General features: G+C 36.6%; 2 protein-coding genes across 2 annotated transcripts; both read right to left on the minus strand.

The window, feature by feature from the left end:
- Nucleotides 1-4,624: 4,624 nt before the first annotated feature.
- On the minus strand, nucleotides 4,625-9,576 carry LOC140144738 (allene oxide synthase-lipoxygenase protein-like). Its single transcript, XM_072166548.1, has 4 exons — nucleotides 9,477-9,576; nucleotides 8,742-8,969; nucleotides 7,449-7,636; nucleotides 4,625-7,289 (listed from the first exon to the last, which is right to left on the minus strand). Exons 1-4 carry the CDS (start codon nucleotides 9,531-9,533, stop codon nucleotides 7,157-7,159), a joined length of 606 nt encoding a protein of 201 aa, XP_072022649.1. The 5' UTR covers nucleotides 9,534-9,576; the 3' UTR covers nucleotides 4,625-7,156.
- Nucleotides 9,577-13,204: 3,628 nt separating this feature from the next.
- On the minus strand, nucleotides 13,205-27,166 carry LOC140144747 (polyunsaturated fatty acid 5-lipoxygenase-like). Its single transcript, XM_072166554.1, has 8 exons — nucleotides 27,155-27,166; nucleotides 26,586-26,711; nucleotides 23,023-23,070; nucleotides 22,384-22,518; nucleotides 21,526-21,677; nucleotides 15,885-16,038; nucleotides 14,672-14,782; nucleotides 13,205-13,210 (listed from the first exon to the last, which is right to left on the minus strand). Exons 1-8 carry the CDS (start codon nucleotides 27,164-27,166, stop codon nucleotides 13,205-13,207), a joined length of 744 nt encoding a protein of 247 aa, XP_072022655.1.
- Nucleotides 27,167-27,535: the final 369 nt, after the last annotated feature.

The following is a 27,535-nucleotide window of genomic DNA, read 5'->3' on the forward strand; positions in this document are numbered from 1 at the left end:
TACTGTTTTTCTGTGCACGTCGAATAATACGATGTCGAAATAAAGCAGGTCAGGAAATGGCTCTATGGTTTCAAACACAGTACGATCCAGTATAATGCAATAATTTGATGTTGTCAGTATCTATCCTCCATTGACAATAAAAATAAATAGAAATTGTTTCTGTAAAAAAAAATAGTTTCAATTTCAGTATCAACTGATACAAGATATAAAAGGGAAACGGATATGACCTGAACTCTGACGCTAGTAAACCACACTAAACCATGCAGCACGAAGTAGACTACCCCGTAGTCCACTTGCCCATTGTGCATACTCTGGATATTGTATTTAAGCTTAAAACTCTGATTTAATTAAGGGATCCAAAATGAGCGTTTATTGCGTTTCGACAGTATTTTTTTGGGACATGAGAGCACCTCAGACCTATCGAATTGCATTCTGAATACGAAGCATGTCTTTCTGATATCAAGTAATTTTCAGTTTTTAAAAATCACAATATAATACAAATTTTATGACAAATTATAAAAATTTGATATTTTTCAAATTTTTGATATATAACAGTCCTCGAAGTAAATTATATAAATCTAATGATATATTCTTAAAGTGTATGTAGTAGGGAGGAAAAGCCGACGGTCAATTGAAAATTTTGACCTTTCATATTGAAGATATGGATTTTTTTCCCAAAAAGACCTTATTTTTTTTGGTGTTTTGGGAAAAAAATGCGATCATGAATTTTGAAGAAAAAAAAAGTTTCCACAGGCTTCGTTGGGATTCGAACCAGCGATTCGAAACTTCCTTCGATTACGCGCCTAGCGCTTTACCGTTCGGCCACGGTGGCAGTTGAGTGGAGGAGTGTAATGATAAATGATAAATCTCATAATGCCATCTTTAGCCTTTTGTTTACTAAAAAGACGCGTTTTGTAAAGATAGATTAGCCGTTTTATGCATAAAGAGCACGAACGTTTGGGAAAGGTTTCAAACAAATAATAAAGACACTGATGTGATGATGAAATTGCGTAAGTCGGGAAATATCTGCGTCGCAATGTTTTGTTTTGGTTTTAGGAATTTGACCTTAAAATTTACGACTTCATGACATTATCATTCGAAATCAACAAAAGATATTTCAACAGTATATGGCATCATTCTTTCTCTAGAATGTTTTATACATGTATGTGAAATAGCTTCAACAATGGTTCGCTGCATAATGGTAAAAAACAGCCTTGACCTAAAAAAGGGCGAGAGGTACCATATTTACGGATTCAGGCTAAATTTAAAATTGATATAAAACGTTTGTTTTTGATCGATTACAAAAATTAATTTTTGTCATATAAAGAAATTGAGTCTCGCGTCAATTACACTACAGTTTTTATTCTTAGGGCTCTTTGACTTCTTCAAATGATTTTTGTAATGATAGAGTGAATCCCCTGGCCCTCTATAATTACGCACAAAAGATCGAGTCCCCTTAATGGACTGAAAAACAAGTATGCTTGACAGTGTGTTTTTAGAGAGCAAAGTCCAGGGGGTAAAGTTCTGCTTACAATTCAAAGTCCATAGTCGAATTTTCGGGGTTCGCTATCAATAAACTGGTAGATTCCAAAATCAGAATTGTTCAGTATTAAAGTGAGCCATTATAATTATGCAAGATAATGTTGCATTCAATTACTTTTATTGTCACTAATCATCTGATATGTTTAACTCTTTATGACCATTTTACTATTGAATACTTTAATTTTAATAAACATCAGTATAATTTTGAGTTCAACGAAATGAGTTCATCATGACTAATAATAACATATTTTAATAAAATTCGACTATGGCATAGTCTAAGCAAAGCACGAAGCGACTGCAAGATCATATAGGCCTGTCCCACGTGATCCGATTGCGCAATAGTGCCAAACTACATTATACGTACAAATTACCGTTAGTCGGGCGACGGTCAGACGCGTGGCTTGCTACCCGTTCTGTTGGTTGGCACCCGAGGGTTCGGTGGGTCAAATCCCGGGCGGTGAAAAAAATTTTTCTCTTCATCTCCTTCCTTCCATCCTTCATTCTTTCCTTCCACTTGGGCGTTGCTTTGTGTTGCGAAGGCATTAATGGGACAAATACACCATCTTGGGGTTTAACCCCTTCCCCATTGAGTTGGTTTGTTAAATCAACCCCCTAAAAATGTCACCCCTACCCCCAAAATATATAAAATTGAAAATTGGATCAGAAAACACAAAATGTTTACCTTTATTTCGCGCTCGGGCAAAAATAGTGTAAAGTTTAAATTTGGCCTGAAAACTCACAACAATTCAGGCGCAATTATCACAGTAACACAGGACAATAAATAATGTTGTCTGCCGTGGGATCTTTTTTTGTCTTTGCTCCCACAGACAACTGACCTCAAAGTACGAATATTTCCAAACATCTAAATTAGCTAAAAATTTAGGACATGTTACAAAACTATATTTTCTAGAATTTTAGAAGAGTACTTTTAATATTGGCCGGTTATTTTTCACACAGCGACGTTAACTAGGCAAATCCCCATACTTCTAACATACGCTATTTGTAGAGGTCACGCGTCAATGGTAAGAGCACTGTGTATTGTGTATAGGAAAACGGACAGTAACTGCAGTATGGCAAGTGTAGTAATGCTATTTAGGAGTATGACTTCATTTTCGTGTTTAACCCTAACCCAATTTTTTGCTGGAAGGGAAGGAAGGAAGGAAGAAGATGAAGAGAATTTTCATTTTCTCGGATGCGTTATTGTGCTGTTGTAGCTTTTTGTGGCTTTTGGCCACGTTAGGGTTTTAATAATTATGTAAGAAAAGTATCCATTTTTGGCGCATTTGTCTATGAAAAATTACCTGCATTTATGCATATGGAAAATTCTTTTTTGGACTTGGCAAAAAGTATTCGATTTCGAACGTGAAGTAACAATCAGCCCGAACATAATATCTTTGAAGGCAAAGTTTGTAAGTTTGTAAAAATATGTAGGCCTATACATGAGAGTAGAATTCTGTGTTTTACGAAATCGAAAGAGGAACTACGAAACAAGTTTACCAAACGATTCATTACAAGGAGATGATATGCTGTAACAGTTAGTTTGTTCCACAAATCCTATTTTCCGGTCCTAGGTTGTGGATCGTTTCCATAGTTGCAAGTAATATATCCTCCCACGTTTTGATTTGTGAGGATGAAAATGTAATCATCCACCCCCAATCTCCTGATGAAGATATTCTCTTTTGTTTATTTATTTGCTTAATATTGAAATGCTTGGTTATAAACAAATCATATTTCCAAATAATATACGGTATTGTATTTAATTGTGATTAACAGTGATTAAACAGTATGGATAAACTGTATCTTAGATTTTGTAAATGCCAACAGCTTCCGGTGGCTCCCACCAGGGGCAGCAAGCGGGCTATGACGCTACGCACTTCGACCTTTATACCCCCCCCCCATTTTAAACAACAAATCTACACCCATGTAAACGATATATTTTCAACGAGATAGTATTGTATTCGTTAACGAATATTATATTTCCAGTTCCTAGTTTTGGATCGTTTTTATAATGTGAATAATTGAAAGTAATAACACTACAATGTAAAAGAAAGAGGAAACTATACTTCTTTATTCTTAATGACAAGCATATTTGCTCTTCATGTTAGTTTCGATAATATTCAATTTCATGTTTGAATATCTTAATCCATACGTTAAGAAAATACTTTTCAAGAGACGTCTGATGATAATATGGATGATAATTTTTTTTCCAATGACATATCAGGCATATCATGGGCCAGTGTTTGTGGGTGTGTGTGGGTGTGGGGTGTGGTGGGGGTATTGGATGTAAGGGCAAAAATAACAAATTTACTCAGTGGCCGTCATATTGGCCCAAAATTAAGGTGTTTTCCGTGCCAATTTCCAATGTTATACTATTCTAGACAAAATTCGAGGTGTTTACACTGAAGATTCACAGGGCAATCCTGGTAAATTTATATTGAGCTCAGCCCTATTCTGGGGCACTCTTCTCACCTGATGCGCTGCTGCTTTTATTCGCCTTCCTAACATTACTGAAATATACACAGAGGGCTGCAAATTAGAGATTGCGAAGAGGCGTTTACAGCTAATGCCGTACGGCTTACGCGCGACGCCATTCACCCGTTCCTACGTTTGATTCGCTTTGCGATATTGTATTCTATCTGTATTCAGCACAGCTTTGTACGGCGTTGAAGAGATGGATTCATACTGGCTTGGCCAATTCGCCGTAAAAAAAGTTTGTCAAAAAGTAGGAATAATTTTACAACGTCGGGTTCATGCTACTTTCCGCCCGGTTCCATCCGCTTAGAGCCGGTATATATTGTTCTAAACCATGGAACGCAGTTCAATCGCCATCAACCGTTAACCGGCGATCGAATTATGAAGCCGCCCCAATCTAAGATGACTTCATCAATGAAGATGAATTCATCATAGAACTCATGATATCACATGTTACAACAGATATGCCGCTACAAAATTGCAAGGTAATGCAGTGTTTAAATGGAAAAGGGAACATGGGATGTGGTAGATAAATGTTTGAGAGCGGAGAAACACAATTTTTGAATGATACAAGAGACTGATACAGCAGCATGCAACACATTTTCCCACTTTATTTTATTACCCACCTCCGCCAAGATATACCTAATACGGTGTCTACAAAACTACCACCTTTACTCTTTTCTAGACAGTGTCTAGAATAAATAATATATTCAGTGGGCGTTGTCGACCTCGTAAACTCAAAATCTGATTGGACAATCGCACAATTTCGGGCGTCGTCTATCAGGCCGTTCTCAGCAAACACAAAAGCGTTTACACCCTATGCACGAGCCCCGAAGCCGGGAAGTGCATTAGACGCATCAACATCAGCTATCATTGATTTTAATGATTTACATACAGCCCTCTCCCCTAGTAAAAGTGGCACAATTGTGATTTTACCATTTCGTTGTTAACTAAACATATCTCGAGATTAAAACAAGCAAATTGAACATAACAAAAGGCATTTGAGAGCTAAGACTGCGTCCGTGACGTTGATGTAACCATGATATCATAACCGTATTTTCTAATTGCCAAAGAGGGCGCTTTTCACTTGCACAATTTTGCAATTTTTATTGAGACAGGCTGTATAAAACGGGTATAAAACGCTTGAATAACATTCAGAAAGCATGTCTAAAACTTGGCGCAAACATTTTAACATAATGTTACCAGGGGCGTAGCAAACGGAGCAGTAACAGGGTGGACAAAGTCCATGGGCCCGAGGGTTTAGGGGCCCCGAGCACAAGAGCGAAAATTAAATAAGGGTTGATAATGGAGAGCAGGGCCGGATTTACCATTGCGCCAGATGGGCCCGGGTCCAGGGCCCCCAAAATTTGGGGCCCCCAAAAAAATTGCCCTATACACCTTTCTTTTACCCCCCCCCCCCAACAGCATGTTTTTTGTGGCCTAAATAAGGCAAAATTGTAAAAATTCGCGCATTCAAATAGCGAAATTCATGTTGATCTGGTGCTAAAATAGCCTGAAACTGATTTTTTTCGCGTGCTTTGTGCGCAAATGTCCTAGTAACATCGGAACAAAATATGTTAGTCCCCCTCTATATGTAAACCAAAACTTGGCCACTCACTTGAGTGCACATGTCTTCCTCGGCACGTGAGTTCGGGGTCTCCATTTTGGCCTGGCCCAGGGCCCCCATAACGTAAATCCCACCCTGGTTAAAAGGGCCCGTACTGCTACTTGTCCAAGGGCCCCTGATGCTCTATATACGCCCCTGAATGTTACCGAAAAAATATTTTGCAAAAATGTTTGTTAAAAATATTTTGTAATAACATTTTGCCAACAATTTTAAAAAACCCGACATTTAAATGTTTTTTTTAGATCTTTCACAGAGTTCTTTATAACAACATACAAGCATGTACATGCATACAAAGTAATACATCACAATACAAAATAAGAATGCAAAAAGTTGAAATGAGCACATATCACAAAAATATCCCATTATAAATTGAAATTATTCCATCTGTCACTCCATTTTTTAAGACTATTATTTTTAACAGCAATATATTTCTCAGTTTCCTTACAACATTATAATTTGGTTTACTTTTCATCTCATTTACAAGTATAAATATAATACTTAGCATGAAGTATTACAAAATTATATTTAAAATTCTCAATATCCAATATGCCCAAAATAACATTTCTCATATTAAGCTCAAAAGGAGTCTCTCAAAATAATAACCTTAACTTGATTCCAAAAAGGTGTTATTTCATTACAACCCCAAAAGAAATGTTGAATATCTTCTTTCTCTCTTCCACAAAAGGTTCATAAATCAGATCAAAAATACCAATTTGAGAGAGCAATTTATTTACAGCTATATACCTGTGTAAAATCTTAAAATTGGAAATATCTTAATTTGGTGGACAGAGTTGATATAAAAGATATGGAATAAATATCTCTCCATTGCATGTCCCACTCTTCAACCTGAGTAGCCCATTTTATCTCACAAACAGGGGTTTTAAAGACGTTTTGAATACACGTTTCATGGACTAATTTACAAACTTTCTTAGTCTTTATAAGTTCCGAGATAAATTCCTTCGGAATATTATCATTTATTTCTTCCCTGTCCACCATCTTAACATCCCTTTTCCATTTTTGTGGGATAGCATAAATCAAGGAAAAGTATTTCATAAAGTTAATATTTAAATTGAATTTTTCTTTAAATTTGGAAAAATTTAAAATAACACTATTCTCAGACAACATATCACCAAAGTATTTGACACCTTCATCATACCAATCTCTCCAAAACACCACACAATTAGCAACCCTAATACTAGAGTTGTCCCAAGCTAGGATTTGCTGACTATTACTCATTACCATTTGCTCATTACTTCAAAACAATAAGCAGATGTCTTCAAAAAAAGTTTGTCTTACAAAAATACAAATCATTAATATTAGATGATAATAATAAAAATTTCTAATTATTGTATTTCATTCATATTAATTTTTAATTATTAGTATTTATGAATGTGTGTTTAAGACAACAGTTCAATGCAATAAGTCACACATTATAATGTATAATATATTTAGCATAGCTAAAGTTATTGAAAGCCGCCAGAAATCAGATACACGGTAATAGTATAGGTTTCCATCTCAAATGCTGATGGAGTTTGGAATGTGTGCTGGATCCAAGACATCGTAGACCTCCAAAAACTTGCCATCATGTTTAAGGGCCTTGTTACGTTCATCAATCTTGAGTGACAGCTCGTAGAGATTATTCTGGAACCTAGATATTTAGACAAGAACATAATACAAATGAAAATACCAGGTTTATCTTTTTGTAAGGTTAGTGTACTGGTTTTAAACAACAAGAAATATAATCGGGAAGTAAAATTCACTTTTTTTATGCAACCTGATTTTTTATGATGGTCATACTAGTACATACGTTTTGACGTTCTCAGGTACTCCGCCATCTGCAGTAAATTGATACTGGATGGGAAAATTGCCCAGGTTGTTTTTGTCATCCTTGTCCACGGTGGCCTTGTTGCTCAATATCTTGGTGATATTCATAGTACCAAGTGTCTGCTGCTTAGTAGGTAAAGCCTGGAGAATGTCTCCTGCAGTCCTCTGAACCTATAAAAATGTAAAAAGAGAAGAAGACTACGAGCTGTCAGTTGTCTGATATATATATATATATATGCATATATATATATATACATATATATTGATAGTGTTTTGAATGTCTTTCTGATGTTATAGCCCCATGCATGTAGGAGAGGAGGGGATGTACTCAAGTAAATGTCAAAATTTACTGGCGATCTGGAAGCAGCATGTGGACAAAGATATTGATCATTGTCAATATAGTTCTTGTGCTTAGTGACTAATTCTAGGTTACTGGGCTTCGGACCAGGCTTTGGTGGATTCAACTACTTCTGCGTGGCCATAAACCGTCTCACTTCCCTCTGGGTTGTTTGTTGGTCTTTGTACTACTGAGGACATCTTCTGAAAAACTTTGGAGTTTCTGCTGAACCAGATTGCATAGCTTTCTCTTGGGGCTGCCTTTGCTGCATGGTCCACCATCTTGTTCCAGGTGGCATTCTTTCTGTTCTGGTTCTCTCACACCAGTTCAAGCTTCTATGATCTTTCCATACAGATTCTGGGTGGTTCCATCTTAGGAGTACTTAAGATAAGTTGTTTTTATCAGCTGCATGCATTTTACTGATGTGGTCAGTAAACTTTATTAAAGTATACAGTCACTGAAATAAGTTTGGAATATAATTTTTAGCCAAGGCCTTCCCGTAAGTGTGGTTTTATTAGTCTTTCAATGTCAAACAGTCGTGCAAATCGAATTACAATGTTTGTATCGAGATGTATTGTACCACACCATCCATATATTTTGTTATTTGGACTAACGGGGGATTATGACTGACTATGCTAATGGACCACCACCTCTTGTTTCGACAGGGTTCCTTGCCATTTTAGTTATGGGAATATACCATATAGGCCTACAGCCTTTTTGAAGAAGTCAAAAACGCCCATTTCAATCATGAGCTATAAGAGCAGTAGGCCTAGTGATTAATACAACCGTAGAATACGGGATAAAAAATGTGGGTGCTGCATACTGGAATATGATTTAATTTTCTTTACATATTAATTTCATGATTTCTCTCCTGTTCTTTCGTCCAGTCTGCCCCACCTGCATGCCACCTTCAAGTTTGCCCGTAATTAATTTTTATACCTTCTTGTTGTCTGGACCGAATCCAGCCTTGCTTCGTGGCGGATCTCCAAGGAGCAGAGCTGGGTAGTTGAGTGGGAACCCATAATTCGCATACTGAAGGAAGTTAACGGCAGCATGTGCAGCACTGCATGTGAATATGGTGCTTGTGATGGTGTCTATCAGTTGATCTAGCGTCTGGAAGTAAACCATCTGCCCATCAATCTCCTTGGGGTGCTCAAAAGCTAAACCCTAGACAAGTTAAAGGTAAAGAAAAGCAATGTTCATTATCAGACAAATTAACCCATGCAATATTTGAAATTGAAGACAAACAAAATGAGCAAGTGATGGCACAAACCTTAGATGATATATAAAACCAAAGTGAATGCGAACACAATGCTTAGGACGTCCAAAGATTGGACCTTACGGAAGCATGGGTAGTGTGTCTGTGGGTGGTGTGCGCACGCGTCAACCATACATAACATTTGTTCTCACGAACAGTTCAAATCGGATCGCAACCAAGTGTGTCCCCCGTTTAAACAAAAAACTACATGAATTGTCAAAGGTCATGTGAGGTAAACTGGTAAAACATGGTCGGACATCAACATTCAAATCATCCAACTATGACCAAGTTGTATAGTGTTCACAACCCATATCTTCGGACGCCTTATTTGGTATCACTGCCCTATATTTGTGATGACCATTATGACCTCAATTATTTTTAACGAAAGTTCAACAAACAAGAAAAATACACTCTACCTTTATCCCGCATCCACTGTTTGCAGGATCAGCTGGAGTGGAAGGATCGTACAACATTTTACCCCATGCTTGTATTTCGTAGTCATATCTAAGATTTGCTGGATCTTTGTAAGTGAAGGAAAAATGACAAGAAAGATTAATGAGCTCACAGTCACAGCTCCATCAAGTTGTAAAGATTGAGACATACATTTGCAGCCATGACTTTCATCATGGAGTACGTAATTTACCCAACAAACCGCGGGGGGGGGCACTCAACTTTGGAAGTGACAGTATGTGCCTCGCCTGTCAATAGGCCCCCTCTTTTGAAGTCGACTATACCCGATGACCCCCTTTTTTGAAAAGCCATACCCGATGACCACCCCCCCCCCTTTTTATTTAGTTGCGGCTACCCAATGACCACCTTTTTTTGGTTGTGGCTACCCAATGACCCCCTATTTTTCTAGATTTTCTAGAATAGCATCATTTTCAAATTTCAAATTTTGCTCAATTTTTTCAAAATTATGCCGAAATTTTGCTCCATTTTTTCAAAAATTTCTACCCGATGACCCTTTTTTTTGAAATCTTATACTCAATGACCCCCTTTTTTCAAAATATTATACCCAATGACCCTCTTTTTTTATTTTGTTTGTACCCAATGACCCCCTTTTTTAAAATAACGCTTTGTACCCGATAGGCCCTTACTTCGCGACGCCGGTAGGCAACATACCCGTCACTTCTAAAGTTGAGTGCCCCCGGGCAACAAACACAAAAATGTTTTGAAAACATTTTAAACATGTTAAATTTTGTGTTTTGGTTGTGATAAAAATGTTTCAATAACATTAAATAGCAGGTTATATAAAGGTCATGGAAACGTTTTAAATCGTTTTGTATGAAAACACTATCCTACAACAACATTTTAAAATGTTGTCGAAATGTTATTGTAAAATATTTCTTGCAAACATTTTTTACCAAATATTTTGTTAACACTTTTTAAAAGTAACATTATGTTAGAATGCAGCCTGTCTCAAAACAAAAATTGTGCAAGTGAAAGGTGCCCTCTTTGGCAATTAGAAAATACCTTTGTGACATGATGCTTAAATAAACGTCAAGGGCACAGTCTTAGCTCTCAAATGCCGTTTGTTCTGTTCAATTTGCTTGTATCAATCTCGAGATATGTTTATTTAACAACGAAAGGGTAAAATCACAATTGTGCCACTTTTACTAGGGAAGAGATCTGTACATGCAAATCAATGATAGCTGATGTCGATACGTCTAATGCACTCCCACTTCGGGGCTCGTGCATTAGACGCATCAACATCAGCGCGCATGTATTATTTTGTCTAATTTCTCTCCCAACAAGTAATACGCGTTCATTAACCTATAAGTGTGCAATATTTGTTTGTCTTTTAACATGTCTCGAGTGACAAAGAGAACAGTATTTACCATGATAAAATCATTGACATGCACATGTATTTAATTTTACAGCACATTTGCACAATGTTTTTTGAGACAGGCTGTATTTGCAGTAGGTTATGAACAATTGTTTTTTAATGTTATGAAAACGTTTTATACCCTTTATATGCCCTTCATATAACCCGACATTTATATGTTTTCTGGCAACCTTTTCTAACCTTTTGCCAATGATGTCGAAAACGTTTTGTGTTAGCTGGGTAGCATATTATCCCGGGGGGGGGGGGGGGCATTCAACTTTGGAAGTGACGGGTATATGCCTACCGGAGTCGCGAAGTAGCTATCGGGTACAAAGCGTTATTTTTAAAAAAGGGGGTCATTGGGTACAAACAAAATAAAAAAGGGGGTCATTGGGTACAATATTTTGAAAAAAGGGGTCATCGAGTATAAGATTTAAAAAAGGGCCATCGGGTAGAAAATTTTGAAAAAATGGAGCAAAATTTTGAAAATTTCGGCATAATTTTGAAAAATGGAGCAAAATTTGACAGTTTCGGCATTTTTTTTGTTGCATTTTGATGATGCTATTCTAGAAAAAAGGGGGTCATTGGGTAGCCGCAACCAAAAAAACTGTCCACCCAACCGCCTTTGTTCAGCAGCAAGTCCCACGCAATACTGAAATGAATATAAATAAGACCAATAATAAATAAGACACATTAGGACAGTTGATTTGATCTTAGGAGTAACTAGGTGACGTAGGGGTATAGCAACAACTCCTCAAAATAGAAAAATGACCACTTTCGGACTATATGTTAAAGGAAGGTGACCTGATATATTTGGAAAATCAAATTCTTTAAAACTTATGTATAACATAAAATGTCATCCCTTTCAAGCACTCATGCAAAAAGAAAATGTAAATGTTTTTTGTAAATGTGACTAATTCCTAATGGAATTACCGACATTTATACAGTGTGATATTGGTAGTCTACAGTGTTTTTATTAATGATAATCACCATGATCATGTAATATATTGATTTCAAGTGAAAGGCCCTATTTTTCTCATAAACATACTGAAATTAGAAGTTCCAACTCAATGTATTTCCGAAGATATCATCAAAAAACTTGCCTAATTAGTCTCAACTATGGTATACCATAGTTGAGACTAATTCGGCAAGTTTTTTGATGATATCTTCGGAAATACACCGATTTGGAACGCCAAATTTCAATATGTTTATGAAAAAAATATGGGCTTTCATCTGATACCAAAATCAGCATTTTGATGAGGTAAAGTGGGGGATGAGATTTTCAATCAGGTTACCCACCTTTAAGTATCCATCTTTTTGTTACATCTTTTTGTTAACTTTGGTGATGTTACAAATGTTCACAGTGTGACAACAAAAAGGGGGCATGGTCACGGCGGTCGAAATTGATTCCATTCCAATAGGGCATTAAATAACCTGATCCAATTTTTATACATTTAGCTAATCATGTGACCGTGCACCATAATCCAACCGTAAAGTCGGCAAATTGTATTCTGAATTACAGTGGAAAATGTGCAAGGTCGTATTCATAGGTATATCAAGTTGGTGCTACATGTATCTCATTTTGCTAGTGCCAGTCAAACATCTTTTAAACCAATCAATATTCCTATTGTTGAAGAAGATAATAAGCTTCTAATCATGTCTATAGAATTCTTAAATAGCTCTAGTCTTTGTTTGCTTTGGCTAAATCCTGTTTAAGTGGTGGGTTACAAAGAATTATATTTTGTCTAGGTATGTATAACCAACAATTAACAATGAGAGGACATTCCTGAAATATGATGGAATGCTTAATATAATGGAATAAAAAATATTGTGTTCAGTTTTCTGATTCTGATATTATGAGTTGGATAAAAAACGACTTATATTTCTTTGGATCTTAGCATAGTTTTGGGACATACGGTATTATGATTTTAATATTTTCCCAATTATAACTTGCCTGTTTACATTCATCAGATATCGGAAGTGTGGAGCCATGAGCCGATAGAGTGGATGAGAAAGAGACACTGTGCGTTGTAAGGCAAGGTATACGGTCTCCATAATGAGATGAGTGAAGCCCAGATGAGATGAAGACTCGTGAAATGAGGCATCGGCATTGTTGAACCACATCTTGGCGAGAAGCCAAGTGTAGGAGTCATCATCCTCATCATCTGGGGTAAAGATCTAAAATAAAGACCGAAATAGCCTGTAAGTTAGAGTGAGTGGGGCACTTCAAAACGGATTTTAAAATTAATCACTTCAACATGTAACATTATCACATTATGTAGCATTCTCACATATTTGTGTGGACATTTAAAAAGCAGGCTATATCTACATGGAAGAAGAATATAGAGCACGAAGTGCGATGGAATTGCAACTCCGATCGTCGATGTGAGGTCAGCGACGTCAACACTTGGAACATGTGGACGTAGGTGGCAGCAGCATTTTTCTATAATTAGCATATTCGTGACGTCATGTTAACGTAAGTCTCCACAGCACTACGCATATTTTTTAGGTAGCTTTTAGTAGTATACTGTCGTGATGGCAGCAGCATTTTTCTTCACTTTTCTAAAATGGCGACGCCCAGGGTTTAATTACAAATTCTTCAATTTATCAATATTTCATGACAATTTACCAAACAAACGGATACAGTCATGACAGTTAATATTTAAAGTACATGTATAAATGGTCATAGTTATAAAAGAAAGAATATAAGAAACATAAACAAATGAATTAATGGCAGCGGCCGTGACTTATCAATGGCGCTGGCGGGTAATACACGGGGGAAGCTGACTGTGTCGCCACCTTTTTGCATTGCGCTGGTATATGAGTTGCAACGGCCTGATATCTACCTCCAGTCAGCGGCACAAGCATTGAAGTTCTGAGTGTTCTACGTTAGCTTAGCGTTACTTGGTGCGTGTACATACATTTTTGCTCTCGATCAAAGTGGCGCATATATGTACACGCAAGAAACAACGCTAAGCCAACGCAGCACACACTGAACTTCAAAAGCAAGTGCCGCTGACTGGAGGTAGATATATATATAGACTATAGGTGACCGTACAACACGAATAAGCCGTAAATGTCCTAAATTGTATTCTGGGTTGCAGTGTAAAATGTGCATGAAGGTCGTATTCATCGGTACCTCAAGTTGGTTCGACATGTATCTCATTTTGATAGTCAAACACCATTTAAACCAATCAATAATCCTATTGTTGAAGAGGATAATAAGCATCTACTTTAAATGTCTTAAGAATTCTTAATAGCTCCGGTCTTTGTTTCCTTTGGCTAAATCCTGTTCAAGTGGTGGGTTACAAAGCATTGTATTTTGGTATTGTATTCTAGGTATGTATAACCAACAATTAACAATGAGAGGACATTCCTGAACCTCGTTGACTTGGGGATGATTTGAAATGACCGCCAATTATGACTGTTTGATATTTATTACCAACAATGTGGAAAAAGAGACACCCGTAGAAACGAAAAAAAAGGGTACCATTTTGTTGAAGGAGCAAAGTTCAACAAACCATAACCCCGCTTTTGGATATCTTTTGAAGTCAAATGATATACCATTTTAAAGCTTATGATATATATATTTTTAAACACGAAATAAAACAACATTGACCGGAAAGGAATTTACGGCGCATTCGTCGACCACCATTGGTGGTACTTCACAATTTTGCCCACGTGCCTAGTATGCCATACCGGTCGCTGGATCCCATACTTTGGATCCCATCCCAAATGTCTACACCACACTCCTCTACCAATTAGTCAAATATTAATTTTTCTTACCGGATTGTCTCGTCCCATTGAATGTGGGTGCTCCTTCCTAAAGAGTTGAATTGCAACAGGCATCAGATCCTGGTCTTTATCCACATAGAAAAGAGCTATGGGTGCTGCAATCTGAAAAGGGATCAAATGCATCGTTATTGAAATGCATAACATGTATACAATTATGTCAGCCATTAGATTTAATAATATAATCTGACATACTCTCAATAATTCCACGGGATAATTCGCTAAATCTGAAAATCCCGCCTCCTTTACCTAGCAAAGTCCAAAAGTTAAACTACAGCCATCTAAATACCAAAAAGTTCCCCAGCTCCGTTGGACGAATCTCCATAGCTAGACCAGGCCTTAAGTTTAGGTTTGTGCAGAGGGACCCCTTAATTAGCTAGACAATATTAATCTCCCACACCACGCAATAAACATCGAGACTGACTCCTAGGTGTATTAACTACGGGGGCTTTCATCATGTTCATGAGAAAATGAACTTTTGATTTTAATGGTTTTGCATTCACTTTGGAGATTTATCAATAAAAAATACAAGTCGGTCATGTCGTCTTCAAAAGCTTGTCTGCCACCGTCTTGCAAAGTTGAGGAAGGAGAAAAGAACGGGTCAAAAGAAGGAAAAACAGGAAAGAAAAGGCTCAAATCTCTTAAATAAATGAGCAAAGCACATGAAATTATCAAATGCAATGCTGAGATGCGCAAACTCGCGTTAATTTTGGTCTAATACAGGCCATCGCATAATTATGTTGTCAATTTTTGACTGGTTTAAAAGGGCCCGGTTATTCCTGGTTTATTCAAGGGAGCCTTAGAGAACACAGTAGGGCCGGGTAAACATTATAACTCAGAAGAAATTACAATTACAATTACAATTACATTTCAAGAAACGGGCCGTGAGCGTAAAAATGTTGGGATCTTTAGGGGCTTTTAACATAATTCTTAACTCTCTCCACGCCGGTGTCGACAGCAGACGACAAGTTTCCAATTTTATTTAAATTTTTCAAAAATTTCAGAATTGTAAATTTTCATGACCATATTTGAAATCAGCATGAAAAATGCATTAAAATGAGTACAAACAAGCCTAGTATTGGTTCAATGGTTCTTAAGATAGCTTTTGATATTTTGAGAAAATTTCTCAAAACTTGGTCTTTTTATGTTGAAGCTTATGACTAGCACGAAGAGCATTAATGATGATTAATTTGTTCATTTAACTTACAAATCCAGTTTTGCATGGGACATCTGCTAAGGTGTTTGTGTAGTCCACCTTGTACAACAGCTCTTTCTCCACAGCTTCTTCCAATGTATTCCCCTCCATGTGAGGTTTGAGCAGGTCATCTAAACTTCCCTCTACTCCATCAGGCCGCTTCATTCTGATTAATAAGGAAACAAGAAATGTCTTTAAAAAAGACAATGCAAAAAATCGTTCTCTCATTGAGTATTGGGTAAAAGTACATTTATTTCAACAATCTTACTTGGGAGTTCCAGTTCATAGGGGGCTACTCAACACAAATGATCATACGGGGACATGCTGCAAGCATTATGGGTTACAGCTTCCTGCCTTCTGGATCAATGACCTCCTTTTTGTAGGTCAATGAAATATAGATGGTTAATTTATCAAAATTTTGCCTCATTTGAGTCACAAATTTTGAAAGCTGTTTTGGGATGCAGTAATGTTATGGTAACGGCAGGATACCTTGGTCTGGGGCGGACATTTTACACATGAATTTAGAAGAGCAGCAACGACATCCCTTGCATTACATTTCAGATGTTAAATCTACATCATACGCAAAATTTGAGGGAAAATGAATGAGGCGTTTTTATTTTAGGGCCATTTTTCTATAACTGGTCTTTACATGTAGCCCTATGGAGAGGGTGTCCGTTGAGGGCGCTATAACCCCAATTTTAGTAAAAAAAATGTAATATAAAAAAATGAACCATGCTAATTTTTCTAAAAGTAGTTGCCCTACCTGCTCTTCTCCGAAAAAATTAAAAGTCCTATACCTCAATGATAATGAAACCTAGATGGGGCCAAATACATGTACAGACTTGACATTTAGTATGGAATATTTTTTCGCAAAATTCCAAGACTGGTCTGGAAGGGGTCTGCATAAACCACACGGGATAAATATTAATTGGGGTGTGTCGGAAGATGGTGTTAAGTATTTTTTTGACAGAAAATGTGCTTTCCATTAGATTAAAGTATGGTTCTCATGATGTAGTGAATTAGCCTAAAATGGCGGATTTATGTAGACTGAATTTGAATTTTGTGGGGGTTAAAATTTTTGAATTTGAGCAGCATTATTCTGATATTATCAAATTTTTTGAGGTTTGAGGTGATATTTACTGAACATAAATACCAATAAGTATTCGTCAGAACTGAAATGCACTTGTAATCTACCAGTTTTGAAAGTGGGAGGAGCTTTAAAAATATGGCTCTGAAAAGTGGTACGCACTCAGAAATTTTAAATGCCCCCCTGGGGCCAAATGTTATAAACTTACTGGGCACAAAGAAAGAGCGAGAGTTCATTCTCCAACCAAGAATCCGCGCAGTTGATTTGTACCTTAAGTTTATAACATTTGACCTCAGTGAGGCCATTCAAACTTTCAGAGTACGTACCACTTTTAAAAGCCATATTTTAAGCTCCTCCCATGTTCAAAAAATTGATACATTGCAAGTGTATTTCAGCTGTGATGAATGCCAATTGCTGACGAAGTTTAGGAAATATCACCTCAAACCCTATAAATTTGATAATAACAGAACAATGTTGCATAAAGTCCGAAATTGTGTCCCCCACAAAGCTCTAATTCAGCTTCACTAAATCCGCCATTTTAGGCAGATTTGCTACATTATGAGAACCATAATGTAAACTCAGGGAAAGCACATTTTCTATCAAACAATTATTTTACACTATCTCCCGGCGCACCCCAATTAATATTTAGCCCGTGCGGTTTATGCAAACCCCTTCCAGACCAGTCTTGATATTTTTAGAAAAAATATTCCATACTAAATGTCAAGTCTGTACATAGATATGGTTGAGGTTGGTGTTGGGGATGGATTAGGTTGGAAGTGAGGTTCGAGGATGATGGTATTACATTGAGAATGTACCTATTGACAATAAAGTATCCAAATAAGGACTTCATACCAGTTTCAAAATGTAATACGATCTGTTTCAATCATGCCATAGGGGGACATCGGGAATTTGAGATACATGAAGGCAATGAAAAATAGGGAGCAAACAACAATAATATAGGCCTACACAAGGTGAATTTGCAAAATAGACTCCTTCGCTGTGGCTAAACTAAATAGTGTCACAAATGATAAAGTCACACTTACACTTGTTCAATGTCTTTAACTGTCTTACTACGTCACTATGACAACAGGATTGGTACAATTAAAGGCCCATTCAGTGATTTGCTCATCCGGACGATCGTAAAAATCATCAAAATTCAGATTTTGGTACCTTTGTAATTGGCATAGATGTGGTAACATAGCCTACCAGTGGTGCGGGCGAGAGCCGTGTATTTTAGACACAATAAAGCATTTGCATGATTCTGGACTTTTGATACTGACAGTACAAAAAGTCCGACTCGAGATCGAAAGAAGCTCACTCTCCACGTACCAACACGCGTTGCGTATTGTTTCTACTACTTATTACATCAGTACCCAGCAAACACAAAAACGTTTTAAAAACGTTTTTAATAAGTTATATTTTGGCTTTTGGTTTAGATAAAAACGTTTTAATAACATTAAAATGTCGGGTTATATAAAGGTCATGAAATCGTTTTAAAACGTTTTGTATGAAAACACACTACAACAATATTCTTAAAATGTTTTTAAAAATGTTATTGTAAACTATTTTTGCAAACATTTTTGCCAAATATTTTGTCAACACTTAAATAACATTATTTTAAAATATTTGCACCCTGCAAGCACAGAAATGTTCTTAAAATATTTTTTTCAAAACGTTTTAATAACATTTAAATGTCGGGTTATATAAAGGTCATGAAAATGTTTTTAAAACGTTATTGCAAATATTTTGGGCAAACATTTTTCGCAAAATATTTTTTCAACCCCAAAATAACATTCTGTTTAGAATGTTTTGTATCAAGTTTTCAAAAATGTTTTTGGAATGTTATTAAAACGTTTTTATACGCTTTATATAACCCGACATTTAAACGTTTTCTGTAAAACATTTTTTGTTTGCTGAGCAGTAGATTATCAAAAAATGATTTGTAATGTTATGAAAACGTTTTATACCCTTAATATACCCTTTATATAACCCGACATTTAAACGTTTTCTGACAACCTTTTATAACCTTTTGCGAATGATGTCGAAAACGTTTTGTGTTTGCTGGGTAGCTACTATTTTAAACAAAATACACAATTTTAACTGTTTTTCATATTTGAATTGACCGTTAGTTTGCCTCGGTGACCTTTAATTGCTTATTTTGTTTTCTACTACAAAAATTAAGCGTCTGTTTTAAATCAATTTTAGACTCTACTTCCCCCGTGTTAGAAACACTGGACTAGGAAGTTTTTCCAGTCGATTGGTGGCGCACTGTTTTCTCGAGTCGATCTGAGTTGAAGTAGAAAACCTTTCTAAAACTTCTGTTTTTTTGACTAATTTGTCGATGTATTCAGGGAAAAGTGGTTTAATGAAATTCTGTAGACTTATTCTTTATTTCTAAGCAACTCTGACAAATTTCCATTTTTTTTAATGTTCCTGTGAAATCACTGAAAGGGCCTTTAAGACGCAGGGCACCAAATTTCGTACGCCTACGCTTGTTTAATACATGTATTTAACTTATTCAACACGTCTTATGACATCAGGATTAGTAAGAAGCTGAGCACCTAATAGCTGGTCAAACTTGCCATCTACTTTATATACCGTTGTTCTATATCTTTAGCTGACTCAACGCGTCTTTTGACAACAGAATTTGTACCAATAAAGCTCAATAAGACGCTGGGCACCAAATTTCTTGTGTGATTCGGTCTACTGTTCATCAAACTTAACATTGTTCAATATCTTGGCTTTGGAAGATTTTTAACATGGGGGTGGGACTGACAATTTTAAAAATATTTTGTGGGGCATTCTGGGGGTGCCCGAGTGGGGTTCTCCCCCCCCCCCCCTTGGAGTCAGAAAATTTTGCAAAATATAGGTCACAAACACCCATTTTCACTCTATTTTGTAACAATTTTTAAATTTCAATATTGTTGTAGTGTGTTTTCATACAAAACGTTTTAAAACGATTTCATGACCTTTATATAACCCGACATTTTAATGTTATTAAAACGTTTTTATCTAAACCAAAAGCCAAAATATAACTTATTAAAAACGTTTTTAAAACGTTTTTGTGTTTGCTGGGTACTGATGTAATAAGTAGTAGAAACAATACGCAACGCGTGTTGGTACGTGGAGAGTGAGCTTCTTTCGATCTCGAGTCGGACTTTTTGTACTGTCAGTATCAAAAGTCCAGAATCATGCAAATGCTTTATTGTGTCTAAAATACACGGCTTTCGACCGAACCACTAGCAGGCTATGTTAGCACATCTATGCCAATTACAAAGGTACCAAAATCTGAATTTTGATGATTTTTACGATCGTCCGGATGAGCAAATCACTGAATGGGCCTTTAATTGTACCAATCCTGTTGTCATAGTGACGTAGTAAGACAGTTAAAGACATTGAACAAGTGTAAGTGTGACTTTATCATTTGTGACACTATTTAGTTTAGCCACAGCGAAGGAGTCTATTTTGCAAATTCACCTTGTGTAGGCCTATATTATTGTTGTTTGCTCCCTATTTTTCATTGCCTTCATGTATCTCAAATTCCCGATGTCCCCTATGGCATGATTGAAACAGATCGTATTACATTTTGAAACTGGTATGAAGTCCTTATTTGGATACTTTATTGTCAATAGGTACATTCTCAATGTAATACCATCATCCTCGAACCTCACTTCCAACCTAATCCATCCCCAACACCAACCTCAACCATATCTATGTACAGACTTGACATTTAGTATGGAATATTTTCTAAAAATATCAAGACTGGTCTGGAAGGGGTTTGCATAAACCGCACGGGCTAAATATTAATTGGGGTGCGCCGGGAGATAGTGTAAAATAATTGTTTGATAGAAAATGTGCTTTCCCTGAGTTTACATTATGGTTCTCATAATGTAGCGAATCTGCCTAAAATGGCGGATTTAGTGAAGCTGAATTAGAGCTTTGTGGGGGACACAATTTCGGACTTTATGCAACATTGTTCTGTTATTATCAAATTTATAGGGGTTTGAGGTGATATTTCCTAAACTTCGTCAGCAATTGGCATTCATCACAGCTGAAATACACTTGCAATGTATCAATTTTTTGAACATGGGAGGAGCTTAAAATATGGCTTTTAAAAGTGGTACGTACTCTGAAAGTTTGAATGGCCTCACTGAGGTTTTGACTCAAATACACTGTTTACGACAGCTGAGTGAGTACCAGTAAGACGATGTTCTCCAAATATTTTGTCTAACTCAGTCTGGTTAACCTTGCCTATTATGTACTTCACCGTAGTTCGCTTGGACTTAGAAGAGTGTGCATTTGCAGAAGGCATTATATAATCGGGATTTTGTAGTCACTAAACTGGTAGATTACAAAGTCAGAATGTCCAAAGCAGTGGGCCCTATATCTGTATAATTACTTTTGGCATCATACGAAAGCATTATGATTAATACGTTCGATATCGTAACTGTTTATTTTATGCTTTGTAGTAAATCGGCATTATTTTGAATTTAACTGCATGTATTAACATTTTGTTTCATTTTTCAAATATCGACTATGGCATAGCTTAACTTGCTATCTACTTACGCTTGTTCAATATCTATAGCTGATTCGACACGTCTTATGACAACTGGGTTGGTACCATTAAGACGCTGGGCTCCAAAAATCTTGTCTAACTCTGTCTGGTCAAACTTGCCATCTTTTGCACTTTTCAAAACTCTCATGTACGTAGCAACAGTCTGCGTAATGTATACAAGAAAATTAGATGAATTCATTGTAGTAGTGGCACCAAAGGTCTTTATGCCCACATAAGTGATATTTAATCTGACTGGGGCTGAAAGGGAGGGGGCAAAGCGCACATGTTTCTTGATACCATTGCAATGACTTTCACCGCGATTTAATGTCCTATTCGCCAGCGAAGTGGTTACATAACTCCTTGGTAACTGGATCACGCACCTTTTGATATTGGTAGTACATGCCATAAGTCGTGTTCACACAGTCGGATATAAGTGAGTTATTACCGGTAATAAGCGACTTACAACCGGTATTAGTGACTTATTACCGGTATTAAGTGACTTAAATCCGACTGTGTGAACACGACTATAGACTTTGTATTGCGATCGTTTCAATCGTGATGCAGAACTCAAAAGCGTGATCCAGTTGATAATCGGATTAACGTAACACTTTCCTGGTGAATTATAAGCCCTAGGACTTCCTAAGATTTACAACCAACAGTTTTTTTACATCGTTTGCGTTTAACATAAGAGTTGCTTTTACAAGGCTCAAGTGATAAGTAGTACTTAATGAAGAGTCCTGCTTTTCTTCTATTAAAAAAAATAGTCCCGCCTTATACCCACACTAGCATGGAAACCTGTTCAATCCCCGTGATACCTCTTCTGGCTCCGAGTATGGAGAGGGATATCTTCAATTTTTGGCCTTACTTACCGGTGGTTTTTCAAAGGCAAGACAGCAGCTGCCGTAGATATTGTCAAGGTCCGTCAGACGCCGCCACTTAAGTGTAAATATAGGCAGCAGAAATTGTTTGATCTTGTTCACTACTCCTTGCTGTAAAAACACATTCTACAAAATATAAAAAATGATAAAAGCATCACATAGATGAATTGTTTCAACTGTACATAATATGTTACACGATCTGGTCCATGGAAGCCAAGGGCGGCAAATTTGAAATTGAGATATAGGCAAAAAAAAGAGTAAAAAACAATAAAATGCATAAGAAAATATAGACATCGCAAAACTTCATAAGACCATATATGCTACACCTTTGGCGTTTTCCGTACATGATAGCTTAATGTTTGTATAAGGTAATAATTCTAGTAACTCAATTTTCAAAAATGTTTTCTATGGCCTCCATGGACCAGATCGTGTCACATATTATAAATATATGGCCTGATTATTCTACACATTTATAAATAATTAACTAGGCCAAAATGGTTCTTTTCAGTTTGGGCCTTACGAATATGCAAAAAAATAGGCTTTAAACAAATTACCCAATTTCATAATAATAAGATCGTATATTATGGCTTTAATGTACAGCTAATATGGCTGAATTAAAACGAAACTTACATCGAAGTATTTCTTGCTGAACCTTTGGGAAGTTATTAACACATCAGTCTGAAAGAAATTGTAAAAACAATATGAGAACCACTATAATAACAACCCAGCAAACACAAAACGTTTTCGACATCATTCGCAAAAGGTTATACAAGGTTGTCAGAAAACGTTTAAATGTCGGGTTATTTAAAGGTAAACCTCATTGAAAATAAAGTTATATATCAATGGAAAGCTTATGATGTCAGGATATTAAAAATTATTTTTTCCGATTTTTTTGATGGCTAATAAAGCTGAAAAATTAAAAAAATGATTGAATTTTTGGTCTTTTTTAAGGCGCCCAAAAAGCACCCAAATCAATCGTCTATGACCTTGGGAATGCTCGTGACGTAAGCTCAGGGTTCGCAGTCACGTGATCCTACTCGGAAACATGTAAACAAGACTTGCTTCCTGTACTTTGCAAGCTGCCCGGCAAGTCTGATTTTCACAATAAAGCTTGAAATTAGAGGAATCTTCAAATTGCTGGTTCCTTCTATATATATTAGAAATAATAGAATTATTGTCAACACATAAATTTTCCGTACATTTTGACAAAATCAGTCATAACTGGCTGGCTATAACTGGGTAATTGAGTTTGAATTTCGCGCTGGGACCAATCCCATGCGCAAATGCTGCTACCGTTCATGTCATGGACTGAATAAACATGATCGAATAACAAATTAAATAGTTGTTTGTGACATTCCCTATATATTCTTGATTCACTTTAAAATGTCTGATTAAAAAAAATATCGTCTTGCAGTAATCAAAAAATTAATAACAAACCGCCGATTTCATCAAATCCAGCCCATAAAAGGTTTTCATATTTAGCGTATTGCGGCGGTAATACATTCTTTCCACACAATCGCGATTGAAAGAAACAGATACTCGGCAGATACTTTATTATAAAATAAATACAATTTAGGCTTAGTATGCCGTTATTTGATGGAATTCTGAAATCTGAATAAAATTAAAATATTGTCACTTGTGTCATGATTCTTTAATGATAGTACAATCAGTGTACGGTACTGAAAAAGTGAAACATTCATGTTTTATGGATTACCGAACACGATGCGTAAATTGCTGCTGAATTGCAGGGACGGATATGCACAAACACAGCGACTCGCTTCGGGGCTTCGTCCTCCGTGTTTCATGGGGTGTTTCAGCAGATTTGATCAATCGTTCCCTTATATTTGGAACATTTACAGGAATAAATTTTGCTGATGAAGCAATAAGTTGGAAATATCAGAATGTGAATATCAAATCGGTCATTTTGTCTGCAAGTTCAGTACAGTCGCGGATACTGAACACTCGGCGTAGTGAGACTCAGTCAGTCACTGAGCTCATCCCGTATGTATCTATACGAGTTCGCCTATCATACGTGACCGGCCATGACTGGTGGTAAAGCTAAGAAATAATTAAAAAATCCTGTACATGTACCTTATTCTATTCCTTCATTTTCTCATTGTGATAAGTTCATCTCAACTTGGTGTGACGATCTGTACTGGTAGCACTAGCAGTTATTTTTTTGTAATCTGTTTTCATTCCGGTTCTTCGGCGAATCTTCGCTCTTCGTGCTTTACTGTAATATTCCCTATGCATATCGTGGATGGCTTGGCCTATCCCAAATCACCCCGGCCAGCACTTTTCCCATTTTTAAATCCACACACTTTATTCAGGAACTTCATTCTTAATTTGATCATGATATTTCCTTCATGTTATTCTTATTTTATTGAAGATATTTTTCATGTAAAGTAAGTTGACAATGACTGAATTCGTGCATTGGCCCGATGCATGCCACAGTAATACACGGACATTGTGTTTACAATCAAACCCGGAAGTAACTGTGTGTCCCTGGGCTGACGTCATCAACGAAAGCGCCCAATTTGAACGATTTCGTTTTGTAATTTAGGGGGTGCCAATATCCAATCTTTGCATGGAGATTATGTCTAGCCTGGTACGCTATGCAAATAAAAAATATTCTGTTCTGCTTCCTGACATCATAAGCTTTCCATTGATACATAACTTTATTTTCAATGAGGTTCACCTTTAAAGGGTATATTAAGTGTATAAAACGTTTTCATAACCTTAAAAATCATTTTTGATAATCAGATACACAGAAAACAAAAATGTTTTACAGAAAACGTTTAAATGTCGGGTTATATAAAGGGTATAAAAACGTTTTAATAACATTCCAAAAACATTCTTGAAAACTTGATACAAAACATTCTAAACAAAATGTTATTTTGGGTTTGAAAAAATATTTTGCGAAAAATGTTTGCCCAAAATATTTTCAATAACGTTTTAAAAACGTTTTCATGACCTTTATATAACCCGACATTTAAATGTTATTAAAAGGTTTTGAAAAAAAAATACATTTTGAGAACATTTCTGTGTTTGCTGGGTTCAAATATTTTAACATAATGTTATTTAAGTATTGACACAATATTTGGCAAAAAAATTGTTTACAATAACTAATTAAAACGTTATCATGACCTTTATATAACCCGACATTTTAATGTTATTAAAACGTTTTGACCTAAACCAAAAGCCAAAAGATAACTTATTTAAAACGTTTTGAAACGTTTTTGTGTTTGCTGGGAAACAATCTTTCACGCAACTCGTTTTAATACAATTTCCACATATCGTTAGATAACTTTTAATAGGAACAACGTCTTCAACGAAAAGTGTTTGTGTATGTCATAAGGTGATGTGGGGGTGGATTTGCCACTCGTGATTTTGTATTACATTGCCAATATTTTGCCATAATATGAAAAGTTTAATATCGCCAGCATTATAAAATTGTCTGTTGTGAGCCATACTGTTCAGTTTTGTCAAGTACAGCGTCCGCAGACGAGGAGAAAATTTTGACCAATATTTGACCCATTTTAAAAAGCGCAGTGATTTACCCATTGTCGATTATAGTGTGACCCTACAATCGATATAATACACTTAGAATCCGGAGGTAGTGTGAAATTCAACATGGTAATTCAGGATAAATCATTAATTTTACCTGATTGGGCTGACATTTTAATGTTTATAATATAGACATATATGTTGAAAACCACTGACGACAAGTTTAATAATATGGCTATCTAAGTGCCAGCTTTCTTGAAGCACATCAGTTGTTGTAGCTAATACTTGTTAATTTGTTTTCTCGACGTCAACAATACACTCAGAAACAGCTGATTCAGGGTGACACCGCATGCAAACCTCAATATTGAGTTACCACAGTGCCCACTCCCAACCCTTGTACATTTTCACGCATTCCTACACCTCAATGGCAGCCATAGCTGGGTCCCCCTTTAGGTCTATCCCACCTAAAATGTGAAATGATGTGGTCTTGGCGGGGATATTAAACTGCATTCCATCACCCTTGTTACACGCAGAGAAAAGAATGATGAAAGTTTACAACACAATACAATTCAGCATCGATTTTTAAGCGGATTTAATCCACCCAATTGGGCAGTCACAACACCAGTTTGGTGCAGAGCATCACTCGGCTCGTTGGATTCTTTAGTATTTTAACAATATATTATTACCATTGTTGGAATGCCCCCTGCAAAGTGAGAAAAGTAGAACCAGTCTCTGTCCATAAATATTGCTTCATGTCGTCTTTCCGCGTTCCTATCAAACTGTGGAAGACATGAATCTACTGCTGTGATGATCTGAAAGAAAATGGATGTCAACATTAGAGGCATACAACGAGCCTTAAAACAATATTATTATAATTATTGTGATCCGTGCACATCAAGCAGTCTGGAGGAGGGGCAAAATCGCAGTCCTTGCCCATTTGCGCCATGCAATCTAGTTGGAGAGGAAACAAAAACGGCAAACGCCTGATTTAAATCTTCCCTTGTTGATTCTACCACAAAGTTCAGAGGAGAACCCAGGTTACCCAACCCCTCCCCTTGTGATTGCATGCAGCACATGTGTATAATGAAAGACAGAGATAAAAAGACTAAATTGCGTCTGACGTCAGGGCAAAGGCGCGCCGTGATTGGTTGCCAACCTGCGCAGTACGGCATTTTCTGTCCAGTTGTCAGAATTTCAGAGGCGAACTAGTCTGTTTATTATTGTCTTTCATTATATGGTTTTGAATGACATATACCTGAGATCTCATTGTTATCCATCGTGTAATCGGAAACAGCGTCTTATGTTTGGTCCGTCCCTCCGTACATGTAATCGTATCCACAAACCACTTCAGGTCTGTAAAGTTGCCAACACGATGGATCCATATCTCAATCTGGTCGATTTTTTCAAAGGGTGCAGAGACGTAAAAATGATTCCTGGAGCCTTTGCAGAAATATCTTCCACTATACTTGAAGATGTCAGATACATAGTTGGTGGTGCCATCTACATTCCAAAATCGGATACAAACATCCCCTTGCCGATTATATCTTGGTCCATGTATTGTCCAGTTACAATGGATATCCGGAACTGGTAATGTCCATCTGCAAAAAAGTGTTATCAAGAGTTGCAAAGACAATCA

The sequence above is a fragment of the Amphiura filiformis genome, unplaced genomic scaffold (genome assembly GCF_039555335.1).
Source record: "Amphiura filiformis unplaced genomic scaffold, Afil_fr2py scaffold_77, whole genome shotgun sequence".
NCBI classification, from domain to species: domain Eukaryota; kingdom Metazoa; phylum Echinodermata; class Ophiuroidea; order Amphilepidida; family Amphiuridae; genus Amphiura; species Amphiura filiformis.

What these genes read in the sequence shown, in the direction of transcription:
- LOC140144738 (XM_072166548.1), bottom strand. Translation starts at nt 9,533, where the DNA reads ATGTTGTACGATCCTTCCACTCCAGCTGATCCTGCAAACAGTGGATGC. An exon ending in ACAGTGGATGCGGGATAAAG is followed by an intron (nt 8,970 to 9,476) that starts GTAGAGTGTATT and finishes TAACTTGTCTAG; the next exon opens with GGTTTAGCTTTTGAGCACCC. An exon ending in TCGGTCCAGACAACAAGAAG is followed by an intron (nt 7,637 to 8,741) that starts GTATAAAAATTA and finishes ACATTTTTATAG; the next exon opens with GTTCAGAGGACTGCAGGAGA.
- LOC140144747 (XM_072166554.1), bottom strand. An exon ending in CAGGGGGCATTCCAACAATG is followed by an intron (nt 23,071 to 26,585) that starts GTAATAATATAT and finishes AATTTCTTTCAG; the next exon opens with ACTGATGTGTTAATAACTTC. An exon ending in GCTATAGATATTGAACAAGC is followed by an intron (nt 16,039 to 21,525) that starts GTAAGTAGATAG and finishes CTTATTAATCAG; the next exon opens with AATGAAGCGGCCTGATGGAG.